General features: G+C 40.7%; 2 protein-coding genes across 4 annotated transcripts in view; one reads left to right on the forward strand and one right to left on the reverse strand.

Moving 5' to 3' along the window:
• INVS (inversin) overlaps positions 1-12,606 on the reverse strand; it is a 212,542-nt gene extending 199,936 nt beyond the window's left edge. For 2 of the 3 annotated variants that reach the window (XM_037893419.2, XM_037893418.2), the window contains exons 1-2: positions 12,481-12,606; positions 1,223-1,358 (exon numbers count right to left, since the gene is read on the reverse strand). In XM_037893419.2, coding sequence (XP_037749347.1) covers positions 1,223-1,328 — 106 coding nt within the window. In that variant the 5' untranslated portion in view covers positions 1,329-1,358; positions 12,481-12,606. Of the gene's footprint in view, positions 1-1,222; positions 1,359-12,480 lie in introns of those variants that run through there. The other variant, XM_043540330.1, reaches the window with a different exon arrangement.
• Positions 12,607-12,697: 91 nt separating this feature from the next.
• Positions 12,698-23,008, forward strand: part of ERP44 (endoplasmic reticulum protein 44) — a 124,407-nt gene continuing 114,096 nt past the window's right edge. The window contains exon 1 of the mRNA XM_037893430.2: positions 12,698-12,970. Coding sequence (XP_037749358.1) covers positions 12,914-12,970 — 57 coding nt within the window. The 5' untranslated portion in view covers positions 12,698-12,913. The remainder of the gene's footprint in view (positions 12,971-23,008) is intronic.

A 23,008-nucleotide genomic window follows, 5' to 3' on the forward strand; every position in this document is an offset into this window, starting at 1 on the left:
TCATGCTTTCTGAAATTGTATGAAGACATCTTTGCCTGACTAGCACTTGAACAACTTTGAATACTGGTTCAGGGGGAATCATTTGCTTAAAAGGGTTCGATTTCCCACTGTAGACTGTTTCATTGTTCAGATAATTTAAGACATTTACACACTTGCCCTGGTTAAGATAGTGAAACTGCCCGATTCTCATGCTTTTTATGGACATGACAGACCTCAAACATAAGCGTTTGAAGGCAATAAAATGAGTTTTGAAGATTGGTACAATTTGAAAAATGAGCGTGAATAGATGTATTTAGCCAGTAAATTTTATATTTTCAACAAAAATTGAGTGATTTCTTTATATCTCCAACTAAAGTACTAGTCTAACAAGTGTTACTAATAAATTTAAAGGTGTATTGCACATTTGATAGTTAATATAAATACAAACTAAATTCCTTGGTACTTCCAAAGTCCTTATCCTCACTGAGGCCCAAGAGCTTTATTCTCAGAGGTGGTGAGCAAATGGAACTCCCATGGTCTCAGCAGGAGTTGTAATTACTCTGCACCTCTGAGAATTGAGCCCTTTACTCACAACAACAATTACATTTCAAAATTTAAATGAGTCAGTTTCCAAAGTTATTTAAATAAGTGACAAACTGCAGACTGTCGGCCCTTGGTCAGAGAGGGAGTGTGAAATCTTAGTTCCAGTCAACTCAATGAGACCAGAATTTTGCGTTGTGTCTTCATCTGTGTTTGGAAATAACCAAGAACATTACCAAAATCTAAGTGACAAATAGGGTTTTGGTTTATTTTTCTGAAATTCTGTGTAGTAGTAAAACATTGCTTCTCCACATGTTCAGGCGACTCAAGCAGTTGGGAGAGAACTTTACTAAACTTTCAGAAATTTACTCACCTTTGGCAAGTATAACCACGTAAAATTTCACCGAAAGGGGAATTTGGTCAAAATGTTAAATTTCCCAAAACAGGTGTTTTAAACCAATGTGCCTTCTAGGTCAGACCAGTTATTTAATCGCTATGATAAATTTTCTATTTAATCTTATCATTTAATTACATCACAGACAATAGATGATGATAATAGGACTGCATATTTTTACAGGTATTACTAAGAGCATACTTCCACTTAGGATCAGAACAAGGACAGTAATACTAGAAGTTAAATACTGGAGTGAAAAGCTGCCAATTTTAGATAGCTGAGACATGCATCTATAAAGAGAACACTTACCTGCTATTAGCTTTTGGAGGGCACCCTTATCTCCATTAATAGCAGCAGCATGAACTTGAGATGCTAGTGAGGAACCATTGAACAGCCAGTTCTCTGAAACATTCATACTCTTCCCAGGTATTGTCACAGGCTGGATCTGCATCAACAACATTTTTAGTAAAAATTATATATTTTTGTACAAATCAAAATGTGATGCAATTTTAATCATATAACGTAAAGAAGACTAATAGAATGTTAAAGTGGTTGGATTGTGCTGTAAAAACAAAAACGTGTTCTGCTTTATATGTTAACAAAAACCTCTAACTTAGACTCAATAGACAAGCCATACATTAGAGATATTTGTAATAGTCTTGTTGCCTGAAAAACAAACACTAATTGAGACTCTTAGCTGAACTAGCATTCCAAATAGCATAGAATATATATTCATCTACAGTTGAACAGAATGTATTTAAGAATTTTATTTTATCTGCTTGATTCACAAACAGAAGCCTGGCACCAACCATCCTTTTCCAATACTTTACATTTGTCACAGATAGTAAACATAAGCATATTAGTCCAAGTTAAAATGATCTCTTGAGAGTTAGTAATATAGCTCCATTTACTAAAGGATCTCAGGGTTCTACAAAGTGGTATTATCCCCATTTTACAGGTCAGGAATCTTAGGTATAGAAAAAAGTTGTTACCTGCCAAATGTCTCACACAGTAACAGAACTGGAAATTTAACCTAGATTCTCAGATCCATGCAATAATCACTATATCGCACTGCTTCCATGCTACATAAGGGTAGTAGAATTCAGGGTATTTTTAAATTAAAATAGGAAGTACCCCAACCATCTGCATATTACTCAATTGTCCTTATACAAGGGACAATATTCTCAAGCTCTCCGAAGAAAATTCATTCTTAAACTTGTGTTCTCAATTCATGTATGACAATATTAAAGTATCTAGTGAGTATACTCTAAATCAGTGGTCCCCAGCGTGGTGCACGCGGGCACCCGCTGGGGCAGTTTTGTGCACCTGCAGGACACCCCGCTGCCAAAAAGCATTGCCGTTTCTCGGTGGCATTTCGGCAGCGACGCTTCTTGCCGCTGCCGCTTCTCGGCAGCATTTCAGTGGCCGGTTCTCCAGCAGCTGCGCTCGGCGGCGGCATTTCGGGGGCGGGGTGTCCGGCACCCGCCACAGTCTTCTGAAAATAGCAATATGTTATTCCCACAGAAAGGCTGGGGACCACTGCTCTAAATTATGGCTATATTTCACAGTTTATGAGCATGTGGCCTAATGGATATTGTCATGGGGTCATTTTATCACAGTTTCTTACTACTATTATTTCCCTGGCCTCCTGAGATTGTCCTTCACATTCCCCATTCCCTAGAGAAAATCCCAGAATACAGCTAATTTGTCAACGGTTTTAAACAGCCACAATTCCTGGAACCTTTAAAAGAGAAGTCCAAAACCTTCAGACAGTCTGAATAAAAAAAGTAAACAGTCTCCAAATCTCCTCCTACTCCAAAAAGTAAACAAAACAGAAACTTGCTCCAGGAGGGGAACAACATAGTTTTTAAGTCCCTTCCTGTTGCAGAAAAGCAACAACCAAAGGCTTTTCCAATTCTTGTACTTTTATTACAAATTTCATGATACTTGGTGTTTTTTGTTATGATATGAATATGGCTTAAGATATGCTTTATGCAAGATGGGTCATGTGAGGTATCATTAGAAAGGTTACGATTTACTGAATATGTTTAATCCAATTTGTATGCATGTATCATTTCTGTATCTGTATCTGTCTATGTAACAATTACAACTGTGGGTAAGTGCTTGGGAAACACCCACCAGGACAGTAAGCAATCAGCCTTAATGGGCCATTTGGAAAAGACAATGCGTCTTTGAAGATGCTGATCCCCCATCTTCCCAGGAGTTCCTTCCTGTAGACCATGCAAATAAAACTTGTCTCCTGGTTGCCCTTACACTGAAAGGTCATGTGATGATATTTTGTACCAGGTGACACTACTGATACTTTTCGACTGGAAACAAAGGCTTCCTGCCTTATGTAAATTCTATTTAAGGCTGGGAAGCAAGGCAATCTGAGCTTTCCATTTGCCACCCCACCTGAGGAAGACTGCTGAAAGCTCCTGAAGAAACCAAGGAACTAAGCTAGGGGAAGGCAAGGGTTGAGTCCAGCCTGAGAACAGAGGTCTAGCCTGTAAAGAAACATAACTGGAACTCTGAGCTGCAGAAACTCTACAACCTGCCTAAACAACATTTAGGGTGAGAAATTACTGTGTGTAACCCATTTCTTTAGTGTATTAAGCTTAGTTTGCATGTTTTATTTTATTTGCTCAGTAATCTGCTTTGCTCTGTTTGCTACCCCTTACAGTCACTTAAAATTTACCTTTTGTAGTTAATCGACTTATTTCGTGTTCATTTCAAAACCCAGTTTGTGCAATTCACGTGGGGGGAGGGGGAACCTGTGCATCTTTCTCCACATTGAGGGAGAGGGTGAATTTTTATAAGTTTGCACTGTGCAGATCTTTCTATATGGTGCAAGACAATATTAATTTTGGGTTTATACCCTAAAGGAGGTGTGCACATGAATGCTGGCCAATCCCCGAGCCGATTCCTCCCACACAGAGCTGACCTCAGCGTCTCTGTGTCCATTTGCAGGTGGGTGTGTTCCTACTTATGCGTGTGTGCTGGAGAAGGCTTGAGGGCCTGGCACAGCTAGGACAGGGTGAGGAAACCCACGCTGGTGGAACGGGCAGAACCAGTGGGACCTCAGCACATCAGGTGGCATCGCGGATGGGGGGTCCAACCTGTCACACATCCTACTGCATAAAAACGTTAGCTCTTGCTTTAAAAAAAAAAAAAAAAAAAAAAAGTTTCTAGTCTTTGTGGTTGCAGAGAAAAGCTTGAAAATGTGTCCTGATGCTATCCTAAAGGTCCAAAAAGCTGGCGGCACACTAAAAGAGCCTCCCCCCCCCATTTTTTTTTAAATTCATGATTTCTAAGATAATATCACAATTTAGGGGGGCCTGACTCATGATTTTTGGAAGTTTGCGGTTGGCAATACTGAAGCAGTCTTTAAATTCCATTTTGCTTTGAAAAGAAAAGAATAGTCTTTTAAACAATACACAGAGGAGGCCCTTCCCTGTGTAGCAACTTGGCTATTGATCCATGCCCAGCAGTGGTTTTCCTCTATATAATAACTGCTCCCATCTGATTCTAAGCTGTCACTTAACCCTTGCCTCTCCAGTCCCATGGCTTTCTTCCTCAGCTATGCTCCTGACTTCCTACAAATTACATCCAACAACATATATTTAGGCAAAAATGTAATACAAACTAAGCTGACCTGCAACTATTGCTGTTGAGTTTTTGCAAAAAAACTGAGACTTGGGAATTATATACCAGTCTAGGGAAAAAGTAAATAAATAACCTGAATAATGGGGAGAGAAGAGATTACTGTATCCTTTAAAAACGATGCAAATGCAACATTTGCCTTACAGTGGGATACATAGTTTACTTGGACCTTGCACATTGGATAGGACTACTGAAAATGTTGTTCTTGTTTTCTGATTTATTAAAGTTGATCACATTCACATTTGATGATGTATTCCAGGATGCTACTCAGAGGGTGACGGATTTCCTTCTTTGAGTTAGTGGAGAACTAGCTGCCCTTTGATACGTTTTCCCTTGTCAGTTTCTCCTCTTGCTCCTGTGAAAAAAAACTCCAGTATACCTTTTCCAACAATACCCCAAAAGGCCACAAATAGATAAAAGGCCTAACACAATGAGATCTTCCTTTCACTGGGGAAGGGGAAAAACCTATGAAATCCACTAGGGACCTTGTTATGCCAATCCAATAAATGGGGAGGTGCTCTTATACAATAGTGATGGCTCTAGTACACAGCTGTAAGACACACATAGATTATGGCATTTAATGCATAATAAATCATCAGGGGGGAAAATAGTGTCTCCTAACTTTCTACAACTGGCTCCCACAAAATTCTTCTTCTTCCATGAAGGAACTTGGTGAATATCTGCTTCTTTTGAGATGCCTGTGCTCTTTCCTTGAAGGTCTGTGCTTTTCACTGAGTTTTCTGAGGAAGAAGAAGAAATCAAAACCCTTCTTCCACGTTATTTTTTTCTCCCAACTTAGCAAAGGGTCTATGCCTTCTTATATGTTCCTTGAATTACAGTGAGGTTAAGGAGATATGGGATATTTGTGATTCAGATCATCATAGATTCTTTAACGGGGAAACCATCAACTTGAAACAACTACTTAAAAATAGTTTTAGTACCTCACCCCCTGTTCCCTTGCCAATTTTTGTTGAGTTCGCCTATTTCTCTCTCCTATAGTTGCATGAAAGACCCTCAGCGATTAAGGGAACTACCCAACAAGGCGCAACTGTATGTGGAGCAGATTTGACTATTGTTGGAACATCTGGTAGCAGTTTTGGCTACCTGCCAGCAATGTTCCCTCTATTTTTTTCCATCCACATGCGGAATGAATTTTGTTATGTGCACCATATCAAGGTAATGCACAGATGTATGCCACCAGTAGAAACAAAAAGCTCTAGATATAATATATATTTTTAAAAAGTTACCATAGGGATAATTACTCCAGCCAAGACCGGTTAGGCATTTTGGAACTCACTACTCAAAGAATTAAATTTAAATGTAAGAGAGAAATAAAATTTATGAAAAGCATAGACCAGTAAAAAAACTAAAATAACACACTTTGAAAAAATAAAATTACAAAGAATATATGTGCATTGCAGGAAGTACCAAGAAGTAATAACAAACAACAAAAACCCAAGTATGTGTTGGGAGGTGAGTGTGAAAGAAAGAGTGGGAAGTGCAAAGTTTCAAAAAGTTCAATGAATAGAACATAGTTGGGGCGGAATTGATCTGGACAAGGAGAAGAAGTCTGGAGATAAAAGTGAGAAGGGAGGGACAGGCAGTAGAAACACAAGTGAAACTGTTTGAGCAGCATATTTCACAAGTCTTGAGGTCTTTCTGAGCTTAGCCTTCATTGATTTGAGATCTACCATACCATTCTCTCACTAGAAGGGAAAACCTATAATGGCAGCAGGCTGTAAAAAAGACCCAGTTTGGGAATAAGAACCATTCAAGAATTGTATGTTTGCTGATGTTTTAAAGAAAGTCACACCAGTGAACTGGTGGAAGTCACTTAAGCACTTGGATTCAGATTGTTAAACTGATAATCTCATTTTTAACAGCAGTAGCTTCTTCTGCCAGTTTAGAAAGAATATTTTCTTCCTTTGGACTAATTCATTCCAAATTGAGAAATCGTTTGAGACCTGAAAAAGCAGGAAAGCTTGTTTTCCTTTTCCAGATTATGAACAAATAGGAAAATGAAGGTGAAGACGACTGAGTTAGCTGCAGAAGCCAATATTTTAAATTTCTCATGTTGACCTGGCCTGGCTGACACAGTCGATTTAATTTTTTTTAAATTCATTTAACTATTTTAGTTAACAAACAAAAACAAACGTGATTTTAAAAAAATTGAATGTTTAATTCAAAAATTCATATGCTTGTTTTGTTAAAATATTATGTGTTTGCTGTTGAAGAAAAAAATCCAGAATACATAATGCTGTTGGTTTTAGTTAAATAAAACAATTTAAATGTCTGTTTGGTGATGTTCTCCTCTTAATACAGCATGGCAAGAAAATCCTCCAAATATTAATGATTAACCTGTTGAAATGGAGATATTTATGAAGTCATTGGGAGGTGAACTATCTGCTTCAATTACCTTTGGTAAATGAAATAACCAAACAATCATTAATTTTCCGATATAGCTGTAAAAGTAATCTGAAAAGTTTTCAGAATAAAGCACTTTAAAAATGTATAGTGTGTACCTTCTAAAAATGAAACGTACATCTATCTTGGAGTTGTGAAAATATGTATTAAGGTTATAACAACCAACAAGAATGCACTTTTATGTAGAAATCCATGATTAAATCAAGTCTTCCTGACTGATTTAAATCAAATCCACCCTGAATTAAATTTATTAACCTAAATTTGCGATACTGCAGATTATGTACTATATGCACTTTATGACTTTTAAACCACACTTTGTACTTTTGGATAATTTTAGAATTATACTCATATGTATAGACACCAAGGCTATCCATTAATCGCTGTTAACTCACACGATTAACCCCAAAAAATTAATCGTGATTAATCACAGTTTTAATTGCACTAACAATAGAATACCAAATGAAATTTATTAAATATTTTGGATGTTTTTCTACATTTTCAAATATATTGATTTCAATTAGAACACAGAACACAAAGTGTACAGTGCTCACTTTATATTATTTTTTATTAGAAATATCTGCACAGTAAAAATGATAAACAAAAGAAAGTATTTTTCAGTTCACCTCATACAAGTACTGTAGTGCAATCTCTTTATTGTGAAAGTGCAACTTACAAATGCAGGGTTTTTTGTTACGTAACAACTTAAAAAGAAAACAATGCAAAACTTTAGAGCCTATAAGTCCACTCAGTCCTATTTTTCATTCAGCCAATCACTAAGACAAACTAGTTTGTTTACATTTATGGGAGATAATGCTGCCCACTTCCTATTTACAATGTCACCATAAAATGAGAACAGGCATTCACATAGGACTTTTGTAGCTGGCTTTGCAAGGTAGCTACATGCCAGATATGCTAAACATTCATATGTCCCTTCAAGCTTTCACTACCATTCCAAAGGACATGCTTCCATTCTGATGACACTCGTTAAAAAAATAATGCGTTAATTAAATTTGTGACTGAACTCCTTGGGGGAGAACTGTACATCTCCAGCTCTATTCTACCCGCATTCTGCCATACATTTCACGTTATAGTTGTCTCGGATGATGACCCAGCACGTTGTTCATTTTAAGAACACTTTTGCTGCAGATTTGACAAAACACAAAGAAGGTACCAATGTGAGATTTCTAAAGACAGCTATAGCACTCGACCCAAGGTTTAAGAATTTGAAGTGCCTTCCAAAATCTGAGCGGGATGAGGTGTGGAGAATGCTTTCAGAAGTCTTAAGGAGCAACACTCCAATGCGGAAACTACAGAACCGGAACCACCAAAAAAGAAAATCAACCTTCTGCACGTGGCATTTGACTCAGATGATGAAAATGAACATGCATCCGTCTGCACTGCTTTGGATTGTTATCGAGCAGAACCTGTCATCAGCATGGACGCATGTCCTCTGGAATGGTGGTTGAACCAGGAAGGGACATATGAATCTTTAGCACATCTGGCACGTAAATATCTTGCGATGCTGGATACAACAGTGCCATGCGAACACCTGTTCTCACTTTCAGGTGACATTGTGAACAAGAAGTGGACAGTATTATCTCCTGCAAATGTAAAGAAAGTTGTTTATCTGAGCGATTGGCTGAACAAGAAATAGGACTGAGGGGACTTGTAGGCTCTAAATTTTTGCATTGTTTTGTTTTTGAGTGCAGTTATTTTTTGTACATAATTCTCCATTTGTAAGTTCAACTTTCATGATAAAGAGACTGCACTCCAGTACTTGTACTAGGTGAACTGAAAAATACTATTTCTTTTGTTTTTTACAGTGCAAATATTTGTAATAAAAATAAATATAAAGTGAGCATTGTACACTTTGTATTCTGTTATAATTAAAATCAATATATTTGAGAATGTGGAAAACATCCAAAATATTTAAATGGTATTCTATTATTGTTTAACAGTGCGATTAATAGCATAATTTATTTTTTTTAATCACTTGACAGCCCTAACAGACACTCTTTCCTTAACCTAATGACAGGTTTCAGAGTAGCAGCCATGTTAGTATGTATCTGCAAAAAGAAAATGAGTACTTGTGGCACCTTAGAGACTAAAAAATTTATTTGAGCATAAGCTTTCGTGAGCCACAGCTCACTTCATCGGATGCAGTAGTCTCAAAGGTGTCACAAGTACTCCTTTTCTTTTTTCCTTAACCTGTGTATTAGATAATTTTAACATTAAATGCAGGGATAATGAAACGTTGCCATCTTTAGTGTATGAGTAAAGAGCAGCAGAACTGTACTTAACATGCCCTGACTGAGAAGGTCACCCCCTAAACTGAACCTCACTTGCCAAGCAGGCAGTAAGGATGCCAAATCCCAGTGAAAATGAGAGGAGGTAGGAATAGAGACAGGTGTTTCTACTTGATGGTGTGGACTCTGCCTAATAGTTACAGACACCCCTTATCTGGTGTTGAAAGACAGAACTGACTGGACTCCATTGAGAATCCTTGGTTCTGTTCAGTGATTACTAGAACTGAAATGACAGATCAGGTCTGAGAGCTATGCCATAAGCCTGGTGTATGGGTAGTGCTGTAGTGAATAACAATGAAGAGTCAGCAGCACAGAGGTATCCCACTACCCAGTGAAATCACTAAGAACTGGGCTAAGTGGTGGATCCTGAGACCATGCAATTGCAGAAGAGGCAGTTCATAGCAAGCAGCAGCGATAGCAGCAGGGAAGCATGAGCGTACGGTGGCAAAGACAACAGCAGCAAGCAAGTTGCAGAGAGGCATTGCTTGACGCCCACCCCTCCTTTTCAGGGACGGGAGCTGAACCTATACAAACACACCTCCAAACTCTGGGTCTTCACTGACCAAATTCAATTAACTGTGAGGGGGGTGCAACAGAGAGAAAGGAGATGGTAGGAAACTGAGGCAAAGGATACTGCCAGCATATGGTGGGGTGGATGTTGGCTTATGGCTACTACTTTTGGATTAAAAAGAAAAAAGAAAAGGAGTACTTGTGGCACCTTAGAGACTAACCAGTTTATTTGAGCATGAGCTTTCGTGAGCTACAGCTCACTTCATCGGATGCTGTAGCTCACGAAAGCTCATGCTCAAATAAACTGGTTAGTCTCTAAGGTGCCACAAGTACTCCTTTTCTTTTTTCTTTTTACGAATACAGACTAACACGGCTGTTACTCTGAAACCTACTTTTGGATTGTGGCTGTGGTATTTTCACAAATTAAGTTTACTCAAACTGTTCTTGTGAAGGGTACTGATCCAAGATCCCAGAGGAGCCCTGCAAAGTGTAACCCTTTTACCAGGTGGAGTTGGCAACAACAAAGGCCATGTTCAATAAGTAGGGGTTCCTTTTAACAATACAGAACAGAAACGGCTTGAGCCCTGACCCAATAATCTCAGAAAACTAACCATCACCCCCTCCCCCAGGCACCCCAAGAGGCAATACTTCCCCATTCACAAGTCTGTGTATAACAAACAAAAATTTTTATTAAAAGGAGAAGGGAACTCAGGGTTAATTAACCTGCTGCACTCCACTCACAGTTGGTTGACCTCCTTCAGTGAAGATCCAGATTTCAGAGGTGGGATCAAATGGGTTCACCTCCCACTCTGAAAGGGGGGTGGGCATCAAGCAATGCCTCTACTGCTACTGGCTCACAAGACAAACTACAGGCTCCTTTTATGAAAGAAGTCATTTTGGAACTATTTTTAATACACATCAACCATAGGTGTTTCCAATCATCTAGTTATTACACAATTAACATCTCTGTATGAAATTGGTTATTACACTGAAAACTTTTATTAATGAATACGCTACTTATTTTAAATGTCCTTAAAACTTGAATCCTGCAGTTAGGAACAGTAGTTTACCTTATGAATTTTGAGAACCCAGGATGCTGGCAACATTACATTTTATCATGACAACAAAAATATGGATAATTACTTGGACATCAATAGGACTTAAATTATGTGAGATTTCATACAAAATTATGATGATTCTTGCTCACATACACAAGGTTAAAGTGACATCACTTTTCTGTGTTGGCAAGATACCAACTTGTCAAATTTTAAGACAATAAAAAAGCAGTTGTGCCAAATTTTGATTGATCTAGTCTTTGCATGTATAACAGCATAGTTCATTGAAAGATATAAAAGCATTCTAAAAATATGAATGAATTACCGATAAGTAGATATTACACTAATTTTATATCTAGAGAAACTGAGAAAGATGTTAGGGTTGAATGTGTCAGACTGAGTATCTAAAGTTCAGCACATAATTAAAATTTAAGCCAAATATGACTTGAATAGAGGTTTCAGTGTCTAAATTTGGACACCCATGTCTGTAAAATTTGGGCAAAGTAACTTGCCCTAGGTCAAGCATGTAGTCTGTGGTAGAGTCAGGAACAGACTCCAGATCTCTTAACTCCAAACTTATACTTCCCTCACAAGATAATGAGCACCACAGCACACTTAACTAATGTTGATCTGCAAATGAGTTTTTAAAATGGGCTTGTGTCCTGTTTTGCTTCTCTATACTTGTTTTTACATTAGAAATATAAATAATAGTTTGAATTAGAGCTGATCAAAGGGTTTTAAATATTCCATTCAATTTTATTTAACAATTTTGTTGCTATTCTCTGAGCTCCCTCCAGTTTATTGATAACTAAACATATTTTGGAACCCAGCTACCACAGTATTTGGCACCCAACGAATGCCTGTAGTAAGTAAACAAATACCTTAATTACATACCACTGAACAAGGAATTACTTTACTGGCTATGACCTGAACTAATGAAAATCGGTGTGCTGATGCTGGCATTAGCAATGTGTGCTTATTTAATTTTTTTTAAACTGAAGCACACCGTTGCTACTGGCAACAGACACAAGAAAATTAACAAACAGCCACACTATTTTTAATTAGAAAATCCCTAGCCGAGTTTAAAAACCAGAACAAAATACAGACAAACTGAACTGTCCTGAACATTGCCCCGTCAGTCACTACGGCTGCCAATTTTGGTTGGATGTATTCCTGGAGGTTTCACCACATGACATAATCTTGAATTAAAGAGTTATCTTTAATTCCTGGGGACGCCAGGCCAATCCTGGAGGGTTGGCAACCCCATCAGTCACTGGTGACCCTGGGGGCCGCGGCACATCACTGACAGCGGGTACCACGGCGATGGGAGAGCTGGACACAGAGCGGGAGCCTGGGGCGTAGCAAGGTCCATGGGGCGGGAGCCGAGGCGGTGGCAGGGGCGCGGCGAGCGGGACGTTTTAAGAACAAAATCTCTTCAGAGACCGTGAAGATTTTCGGCTTCCCCCACGAGCCGCTGGGTGCGGGCCGGGGCTCCCGGCGCTGCCGCCCCGCTCCCACAGCCACCGCCGGACACGCGTGTCCCCGGCAGCGCGGAAGGCGCCGGGCAGGGCTGAGAGGCGCCTCGCCCTGCGACCGCCCCGCTACTCACCTGGGCCGCCGCCGCCGCGCGGGCCCCTCCCTGCCGCGCCGGGAGGGGAGGAGCGGAGCAGGCACTTGCCGGGGCCACCCCCAGTGCATTGTGGGAGTCGCTCCGCTCCGCGCGCGTGGAAGATGATGGGGGGGGGGGGCAAGGGAGAGAAATGCCTACCTTTCCCAGGAGGCAGCGGGTTGCGACGGCCCCGCCTCCGCGCTCAGCGAGGTGCATGGCGGGAAATGGTGTTCCACCCACCTCTGCGGGCAGGACTGCAATTCCCGGCGTGCCCCGCGCCGCGCTGAAACCCGGAAGTGTGTGGCTGAGGCGGGAGCTCCCAGTGGAACTTGTCCGGGGTGTTTCCTGGAGACGGGGGAAGTGAGGAGCCGCCGCCGCCGCCGCCGAGAGTGGGAGCCGCATCACCCCCCGCCCCTAGTGTGACTGATCTACCATGAGACCCGCCATCTTCCTGCCCCCGCCTGACCCCGGCTGCGTCCTCCTGATCTTGGTGAGTGACCGGCCCAGCCTCCCGCCGCCCCTGTGAGCCCGGCGCTGCCCCGCTCTCACCGGCCTGGCGCGGCGGCGGCGGCTGCTGCCGGGGGTACTGGCTCCTAGTCAGACAGCCCTGTCCCGCCATGGGCTGGGAGCTGGGGGGGGGGTGAGAGCTGGGGGGGGGGGGGGATTGAGGGGGTGGCAGGTGTCCCGGCCAGTCTGTGACTAGTTTCCCATCGTGAATCCTGGGTTTCCCTCCGCGCTTCCTCGTGTAGTTTCAGGCACCTCTTTCCCCGTCTGCGCTGGGTGGGGGGCGTCGCTGGGTGGGGGCGCCAGCGGGCTCGGTGTATTGGGGCGGATACTCTGGGTGGCCCCTCATGGGGGCGACCTGTGGTGCTGCTCTCGCCCCCCGAGACCCTCCCTCCCCTTCCCGAGCCCGCTCCGGGCGGTGTGTGTGCGGCGGGGGGTGACTCTGGCTGGCAGCGCCGCCGCATGAGCTGCCCGGGGGGGGGGGGTTAGCGGGAGCAGCTCCCGGTTGGCGGACTTCTCTGTTGTGGCTCAGCCTGATAGGCTGCGAACCCGGAACGAGTCGGTCGCGCCGGCGGCAGGGCAGGGCAGAGGCTTGGGCGGGGAGCGCACCCCGGGCAGCAGGGTCCTCTCCAAGGAGTAGCATCGCTCACCGGCTCCTGTAGCCGCTTCACACATACCAGAGAGAGTCCCAGCAGACCTCCAACGCTTCAGTGGAAGCACGGGAGGGGGAGGGGAATAAACATTTCCCTGATCTGAGTAAAAAAGAAACTAATCTAATGGGGAGCTGCAGTTTCTTCGTTTGTAATAATCCTAGATCTTAGTGATAATAGAAAAGAGACCTCTGAAAAATGTCTTTGTGTTGACAAAAAGAAAAGGAGTACTTGTGTCACCTTAGAGACTAACCAATTTATTTGAGCATGAGCTTTCGTGAGCTACAGCTCACTTCACGAAAGCTCATGCTCAAATAAATTGGTTAGTCTCTAAGGTGACACAAGTACTCCTTTTCTTTTTGCGAATACAGAATAACACGGCTGTTACTCTGAAGCCTGTCTTTGTGTTGACAGTTTCCCTTCAGAGTCTCATTGTCAGGCGTTTTTAAAATTGTACACTTATTAGAATCTTTGTTGCGGTGTTAAAACAGCAGATTTTCTAGTGGAGCAAGTGTAAAGTATACTTCTAGCGTTTCATTCAAATTGACAGTGAAAGTGTTTCACTTCCTTTTTCTCATGAGCATATGTGGAGTCTTAATGTTTGCAACCCACTTTTGAACACGCACTGAGTACAAAAGCCTGTATTTATAAATAGCAACAAGGCTTCTGTAACTAATGTTGAAAGATATAACTGAATGATCTCATACTGTCAATTTAGTTTTTGAAGTATCTGTCTTTGGGTATGCTATTGGAATGTTTTTTAAAATAATGCCTCATTTATACATGATTAAATTACCGTCTTGTATAAAAATTTGCACACTCCACTTTATATGAACTCGAAATGATCGCCAACGTGGACATTTTGTACTAAAAGGTTTTTAGTCATCCTTTTCTAGATAGCTCAACTTATTTGTTAACTTGTTTCCACTTTGCTTCCAGAGTGGGCCACATTCTGGTCGCTTTATTGCCTAAGTAATTCATTTAGATACATGGGACTTGTGTGGGTAAGATTAATAGGATTTGGGCCAAGGGTGCTAACTTATTTAATTGCTTTATTTTAAACTTTTAATTAAGAGGAGCCTGGTTAGAAAAAGGAATAATTTAAGCATAGGGGTATGGTAAAAGAGCAAACCTATGGAAAGGGAGGAAAAAATGGCAAGGGGAAAAAGAAGGGTATGACAGATGAATGGGAAATACAAATAGTCATACAGCTTTAAGGTTAATAATAATAAAATACTTAATGTATTAATGTATTGCGAGAGTACAAATGGGCATAAATTCATGCATATATTTACATAAATTTGCAAATTAGTAGGATCCCTTTGATTCCTGGCAGTTTGCCAATATGACTTTTTATATTTTATGCTACTCTCAAGCAGCTACACTTTGAGCCTAACCGAACTGACAATGCTCCTCTAATTTAGTGTTATGGCTGAAAGTTTAAAGATTTGGGCATATACAAAATTATGGCATGTACGGTAATTGTAATCTGTATTCCTTTTGCATAAGTAACATAAACTTCTATATATGCTGATAAATTTGTCTTAGTTTACAAGTACAATGTAACTTAGTTCCAGTTGCTGTGGGAATAATTGTTACTTCCCTGAGTTTTTTGTTTAACTGTATCCAACTGCGTAGTGGATTTCTTGTTGCTTTCAAATACCAAATCAAGCTGTCATGCACTGAAAAGCTCAAATATATCTAGAGTTGATGTTTTTGCTGTACAAAGATTCAAATAAATAAATGTTTGCAAACTTTGATACCTCGTTTAAAACTTGATGGAACATATCATGGTATTTGTGCATGAGACGTTTCATGTTTTATTTCCAGTATTCAGTTATTTCAGGGGCAGGCAAACCTTTTGGCCTAAGGGCCGCATTGGGTTTTGGAAATTGTATGGAGGGTGGGTTAGGGGAGGCTGTGCCTCCCAAAACAGCCAGGCATGGTGTGGCCTGGCCCCTGCCCCCTATCTGTCCCTTCCCCCCGTCCCCACCCTGCTTCTCGCCCCCTGACAACCCCCCCCCGCCGACCCCTGCCCCATTCACCTCCCTGCTCCCTGATTGCCCCTTACTGCCCCATCCAACTCCCCCTCCTTCCTGACTGCCCCCCTGGACCCCTGCCCCCATTCAACCTCCCTGTTCCCCACCCTCTGACCTCCCCGCCCCCTGGTCACACCCCCGCCCCCTTACCGTGCTGCCTGGAGCACTGGTGGCTGGACAGCTATGCCACCACGCAGCATAGAGCCCCCGGTCAGGCCAGGCTCTGCAGTTGCGCTGCCCCAGGAGCTTGCAGCTCTGGTGCCCAGAGCATTGTGCTGGCGGCGTAGTGAGCTGAGGCTGCGGGGGGACAACGCAGCAGGGGAGGGGCCGGGGGCAAGCCTCCCGGGACAGGAGCTTAGGGGCTGAGCAGAAGGGTCCCACGGGCCGTAGTTTGCCCATCTCTGAGTTATTTCCTAGATCGCAAGGTGAGAAGAGACTGTTGTGATCATCTAGTCTGACCTCTACAGGCCATAGAACCTTCCCAAAATCATTCCTAGAGCAGATCTTTTAGAAAAACATCCAGTTTTGATTTAAAATTGTCAGTGATGCAATTGTCATGTGCTTGGTGGCCTATATTTTTTGAGGGAACTGTGCTGTTTGAAAGAACCCCATAGTTTGGGGACCACTGAACTAGCACAACAGGGTCCTGACCCATGACAAGGGTGCCTAAGTGCTACAGTAATACAAATATTAAAAATAACTTATACCACTTAATAGAAATGGTAATAACATGAGCAGAAAAGAACTCAGTGCCATTTTGGAATATGAAATACAGGATTTGAGCATACTTCATCTCAGCCTCTTTTGGTGAATTGGTTTGCTATATTTCAAACAGTTGATAACCAAAAATACTCTGCATTTAAATGAAAACCCCTCCATGTAGCACCATGCTACAAAGACTTTGGTTAAATTATTATAAGTGTTTTACCATCCATATCAGTATCCAGGTATATGAAATTTCATAACTGTTTATGGCTGCATATAGCTTGCTGCTTATACAAAGAGTTCAAATCCTGTATTTTTATTACAATGATACAATAGCTTTAGTTGCATATATATGAGCATTGTTCAACTATGGTTATTGGAACCCTTACATATAACAAAAGAATCAAGCTTTTATTGTTGCAAGAACTCAGTAGAAATTGGGAAATACAAGACTGAAAAACAATGTGTATAAGTTAAAAGAAAGTTTTATTCCTTAGTTATTAGTGCAGTCTACGTGTATGCAGATTTCATGCAAAGAGCCTTATGCTTCAAAAAATCAGTAAGTAATGAGATCAAGAACTTCCATATATTTTAGCTGCAAATCTCTTCATAAATAATCATCTACTGCAACTTTTCATGTATGTGATTAAAAAGTAACTAGATGTGTGTGGGGGAAAAACACAGAACAAAGTTGCAGTGCTTGATATTATCAGAGTAATACCCCAAATTGCACATCAAACTTGGTCCTGTGTTGAAAAAGATCACTATGCTTATCTGTTTGAGTCAGGTCACTCACCATAATGTCTCTTAATAGGCACAGATTATTATAATGTAGAGTGTATCAATATCCCCATGGAAATAGATTTCTGACTTGTGCCTGCTTAACACTATGTCATGAAAAGAAAATCAGTCAAACTTTAGATCTTTCAGATCAGATAGTAATATTTTTACATATCATTTTTATTCTGTGTGTCTTTACCTACTAAAATATGCTACAAACTCTTCAAGTGGGAAAAACATGTCCTTTATTATTCATATCCACTATTTCCAGGATTATGCACACAACAAACTTTTGGGATTGGCTTTTGTGTTGGTGTACAAGACCCTTTTTATGTATATAGTTTTGATAGCTTCCAAAAGGTGCTAGATGCTGCACAGACATGTAGAACATATGATCTCCAAAGGGAAAAAGAAGCAGGGTAAGTAAGTGGAAATCAATGTGGGACATCAGTCTGGGAAATCAATCTGGATTGTTAGTTCTCTTTGCTAAGTATTATTTGTTATAAAAACTTAATTTGAGGTCTTTGAGGGGCCACTCCAGGTGAAGGGGGGGGGGGAAGGGAATACAGGAGTAAGAGAGGCAAATTGATAAAAGTAAGAAGAAACTGACCAAATAAAAAAATTGTTGTTTAAAATAGCTGGCAACTTTTTTAAAAAGTATTTCTTTCCTGTGGTTTGCTTTTTTTTTTTTTTTAAAGTTGCTGATTCTTAAAGCTCAACTCATTTTCTCAGTAGCAAATGGCTTTCATTTTTAGATGGATATCATGTAATGTCACTTGTTCATTGTATGGCTTGATGTCACTGACTGTACACACAGTCTTGCTTTATGCCTGTGCACTCCTCCCTCTAAGTTAATACAAGTTACTAATATCAGATATTATTCTTTGCTGATATTGGCCTTATACTCCAAATTTTAAGTTCACTTTCTCCAGAGGCTCTTTCAGTGTGCAGCTTACCTACCAAAGCATTTGTAGGTGTTGAGGATAATGGCTTTAAAACATGCGTCGGTCAGTGAACTACCAAAGAGTTTCCAGTTCAGCTTTAAATTGAAACAGATCTTGACTGAGTTTGAAGTTTTTGGCCTCCTTTAGGCCTGGTGTCACAAATCAGTCCATGGTAGCACATTCCCATTAGGCTCCATGGGGAATGCATGCACATGAGTCCAATAACTCCATCTTCACCACAGCAGATTCTGCAGGGTGTCTTTTTAGACGGTTGGTATTCACTTTCCAGCTGGAGCATACTGACTATGTCGTCCCGTCTCTGTCCCCAGTGATGCCAACAAATAGCCCGTAGTTCGTAGAAGGGGTTAAACAAAAGAAAGGTGAAGAAAAGCCTTTAAGCAGCTCCCTGCAAGGGAGTATCAGTGTCCACTTCAGAGTTCACTGGGCTCCTGTGCAAGCCTCAGTTCTTTTTTCCTTCAACTCAGGGGCTCTGCACCCTTGTTCTGTGAGGGCTGGGGCTTTCTAGGCCAGGGGTTTTTGCAACAGATTTTTTGGTGGCCTCAGAGTGCGGCTACCAACTCTTGCTGGTGACTGCACTGACACTTTTTCCTAAAATTATTTATTTTTCCTAAAGTTGTTAAAGTAATATGCACATATATACATCCAAATCTTTGTAATTTATTTATGTAAGGTTTTGGGTTGTGTTTTTGCAGACTCAATAATAAAAATCATGCACAATTGTCTCTGTTCTTTTCTGGACCTAACAGAATAGAGACACAAAAGAGGTGCTCTGCATGTTCTTGTCTTTTTTTATTATTGTTTCTTTTGCTTTTTTGGTAAAAGTGGTTGTCTGTATAACAATTCTGAAGTAAATTTAAAAATGCTTTGACACAATAGAAGTCCAAATAATAATGAAAAACATCTGGGTGGCTTGGAGGAGGAGAGGGGAGGCACAGCAGCAGGTGGTCCGGGGCTCCTCTGGGCAGATGTGCGGGCTCGGGGCTTCAGCCAGCCTGGAGCTCCTCTGGACGGCGGGGGCGGGGGAGAGTGTGTGCTCTGGGCTTTGGCCAGTCCGGGACTCCTCCTCACCCCCTCCATCTGCCTGCCACTTGCCTCCTCACACACACCCCCGCTCGCCTTCTCGCACATACGCACACATTAAAAAGACGCACAGAAAATCCTTTCAATTTAACACCAAGTTCTGTTGTTATACCCTGGAAGTGAGAATATATTGAATGATGCATTTCATTTTGTCATAATGACTCAAAACAAACAAGCAGTAAATTGCCTGATGTGAATTTCTCTGGAAGTTTGAATATAACAATGTGAAGTGGTTTTTTGGAACAATTTAGTACAAAGTAGGACTGAGTGGACTTACAGGCTCTAAAGTTTTATATTGTTTTGTTTTTGAGTGTAGTTATGTAACAACAAAATACATTTGTAAGTTGCACTTTCATGATAAAGAGATTGCACTACAGTATTTGTATGAAGTGAATTGAAAAATATTATGTCTTTTGTTTATCATTTTTACAGTGCAAATATTTGTACTCAAAAATAATATAAGGTGAGCACTGTACACTTTGTATTCTGTGTTGTAATTGAAATAGATATAGTTGAAAATATAGACAAACATCAAAAATATTTAATACATTTCCATTTGTATTCTATTGTTTAACACTGCGATTAATCACAATTAATTTTTTTGAGTTAATTACGTGAGTTAACTGCGATTAATTGACAGCCGTAGGTGTAACATGCTGTTTCATATCTCCCTCTTTTTTTGAGGGATGCTACTAGTGAAGAGCTGACTGACCATGAAAGCTAAGAGGCATTCATCTCATTCCAATTTAAAATAGTTACATGTAAAACTCCCACAGAGGTATGATTTTCCCTGAATGTATCCCCCAGATGAGCCCGCTGAACTTGCAGACTTCAGTTGGTACTGAATTATGTGATGCTCTCTAGAGCCTGCCTGGTGATTCAGCCAGTGGTGATCACTGGACTCTATGCCTTGCTTCAACAGCTGGGAAAACTATATTTAATATTACATCATGTTGGGCCTCTTGACAGCTAAGACGTACACAAAGGGTCGTGGTAATTCTCATTGAGGGTGAAATCTCGGCCCCGTTGAAGTCAGTAGAAAAACTCCTGTTGATTTCATTGGGACCAGGATTTCATCCATCAAAAGTTTTCTATATGCGCAATCTGAGAAGCTGACTTCATCTCAGGTGTTAAATCTGCATGAGGGCACTAGAGGACTTAGTGAGTCTCCTGCTCTTCTCCCTTCCCAGGTAGAGGCAGATGTTCTTGGGTATTCATGTGTTCTGTTTTATTGTTTTTCCTTTCTCCTGCCCTCCTCTCTTCACATTAATTTGGCCATAGTGGGAAATGTTGTCAAAGAGGAACGTCTTTTGTCTTTATAACATACTCTGAAAGTGATCAGAATCTGCATGAGTCAGAAGTCTTCTGGAAGCTTGTTTCATAATTGAATGCTTTGTACTTGTCTCCAGCTCTCTCATTATTTGTCCTGGGTTTTGTTGGGTGTGTTGTCCCAGAACAGCAAAACTGTCTTTTTGCATAGGATTGTAGATGGAGGAGTTGATGAGTCCTAACCCGCTCTTAAAAGTTTAAACAGCAATGAAAGTGAATTAGAACACAGAGGTAATGTGCTTATGGTGACCTGCCTACTGAGGCAGCAGGCTGCCATATTTCACATGATCTGAAGTCTCCCCATTGCTGCCACCTTAAGCCCCAAATACAAGGAGTTCCAGTAATCTGATGTGGAGGTGACGCATGCATAGATCACTGTGATCAGTTCTGGGAGGAAGAGATGAGACTTCTAGCAAGCTGGAGGTGGAAGAAAGCATTTTTTTTTTTATCACTGGCACTACCTGGTCTTCTAGGCTAAGTGCAGAGTCAGATATGAACCTGAGTCATTGCACAACTTCGACACATGGGCGGCTGGGAGAGGAGGACTGGGCCAGATGCCCTTGTTAAAGGGGAAGATGGTAACCCAGCCAGTTCTTCAGTGTCTTCTCTTTTTGCTTAGCCTCACTTTAATCATGCCTGACTTGAGTTTGTGTTTTTGCATCTGTGGAAAAGGAGATATGCCACTGTGTTGTCAAATTGTTGGCGGTTGAGTGCCTGGCATGTTGCTACTTCTCCAAGTGGTCTCATGTAGCTATACAACAGGAAGAGGAATGGATTTCATTCCTTGGGGACTCTGCAGGCAAAGATTTCTAGGGAAGAGGAAATCACTCTCTGGGTACTATTGAAAAGGAATGACTAACCATTATAGTGCTGTGCCATCTACTCCAGCTATGTCATGTAATCAGATCAGCAGTACATCATGGCCAGCTGTGTCAATAGCTGCAGAGAGACTGTGTCGGATTGATATATGCAAATTTGTCATTCTATAAGGATTGTTTTTCTACTTTCTATATTGTACTATTACTGCTCTCAACTTCACATTTAACTATTTTTTTAGTTAACTATTAAAACCCTCTTTCTTAAATCTTGGTGAAAACTGTCTCCACTTTTTTTTTTTGGCTGATGTCTAAAATGAAATTATCTTAAAACATTTTTATACATAAAGCTTTTTGAGTCAAATCACTTGGGATTTCAGACCAAATGAGTGAAAGACAAATTGGTTGCTTTACAAAGGTAATTAAGACAGTATGTGGTGCACAGGGTAGCAGTAAGGGGTTCTTTCTTACTAATGATCCATTAATTAGTGAGGGCAGCTCAGCAAGTATGTGGGCCTCTTGGGGATTACCTCTGATTGACATTTAAAGCTGGTGTAGTTAAAAACAGTATAATTAAGATGGGATAGGATTTTTTTTCATTTTCATTTTGGGCTAACAAATGACAGCAATGTTAGTTAAAACCGTATAAATATTTACATATGTAATCCTGTTTAAATTTTAGCTATTGGATATTCTATATTCAAGATGTTAACCTAAAACAATATAGTGATCAATTTATCTTGTAATAACTCTCTCTGGCTGCAGTGTTTAGCAGAAATGAATCCTAACATTCTTAAATTGAGGAGTACTTGTGGCACCTTAGAGACTAACAAATTCTCTAAAGTGCCACAAGTACTTCTCATTCTTTTTCCTGATACAGACTAACACGGCTACCACTCTGAAACCATTCTTAAATTGATAATTCAAAGAACAAGTCCCCAAATACTGAGAAATATGTATTAAACATATGAAAATCTCTTCTGGTTTGAAAATCTTAGGTTTTCTGTTCCATTTGTGTGTGTGTGTGTGTGTGTGTGTTAACTTTTGTATGGAGCAAGCCTTAGGACTTTGTTTAGAAGAGATTTTTGTAATAAACCCTTTCACTTTTCAGTTATTTGTAACTTAATGAAAAATGTCGTTTTAGGCTGTAACTTTGTATGCATAGTCTCATCCCAAAGCCGAATCTTCCTTTGGAAGTCCAAGCTAAATTGCTTCGGGTATACACGGTTATGGAGCACTGTAAACTTATTTATTGTAAACCTAAGTTCATTTTTTCCCCACTTAAGAAAAATTTGGGGGCCTTTTTTATTCCCAAATAACTGAAGTGACCAAACGAGAACTTTGAGGCTTATGGTCCTATCCAAATTTGGATAGGAGGATGTATATTTAATAGGACTGTCAATATTTGCACTAAAAATGATCAAATAAATAGTATTTTTTCAATTCACCTCATACATGTACTGTAGTGCAATCTCTTTGTTGTGAAAGAGCAACTTAAAGCATTGCAACGTTATGAAGCTATACTCCTTCACCTATCCCTGAAGTGAAGCCACCTCTAGGTTAAAACAGAAGTTGTCTGATAGTGCACAGCACTCCTACGCTGTATTGCCCTTTAAAACAAGGTTAATAAATGGGAATGTGTTTGCTCAGTTTTCAAGACG

This window comes from Chelonia mydas, chromosome 2 (assembly GCF_015237465.2).
Source record: "Chelonia mydas isolate rCheMyd1 chromosome 2, rCheMyd1.pri.v2, whole genome shotgun sequence".
NCBI classification, from domain to species: Eukaryota; Metazoa; Chordata; order Testudines; family Cheloniidae; genus Chelonia; species Chelonia mydas.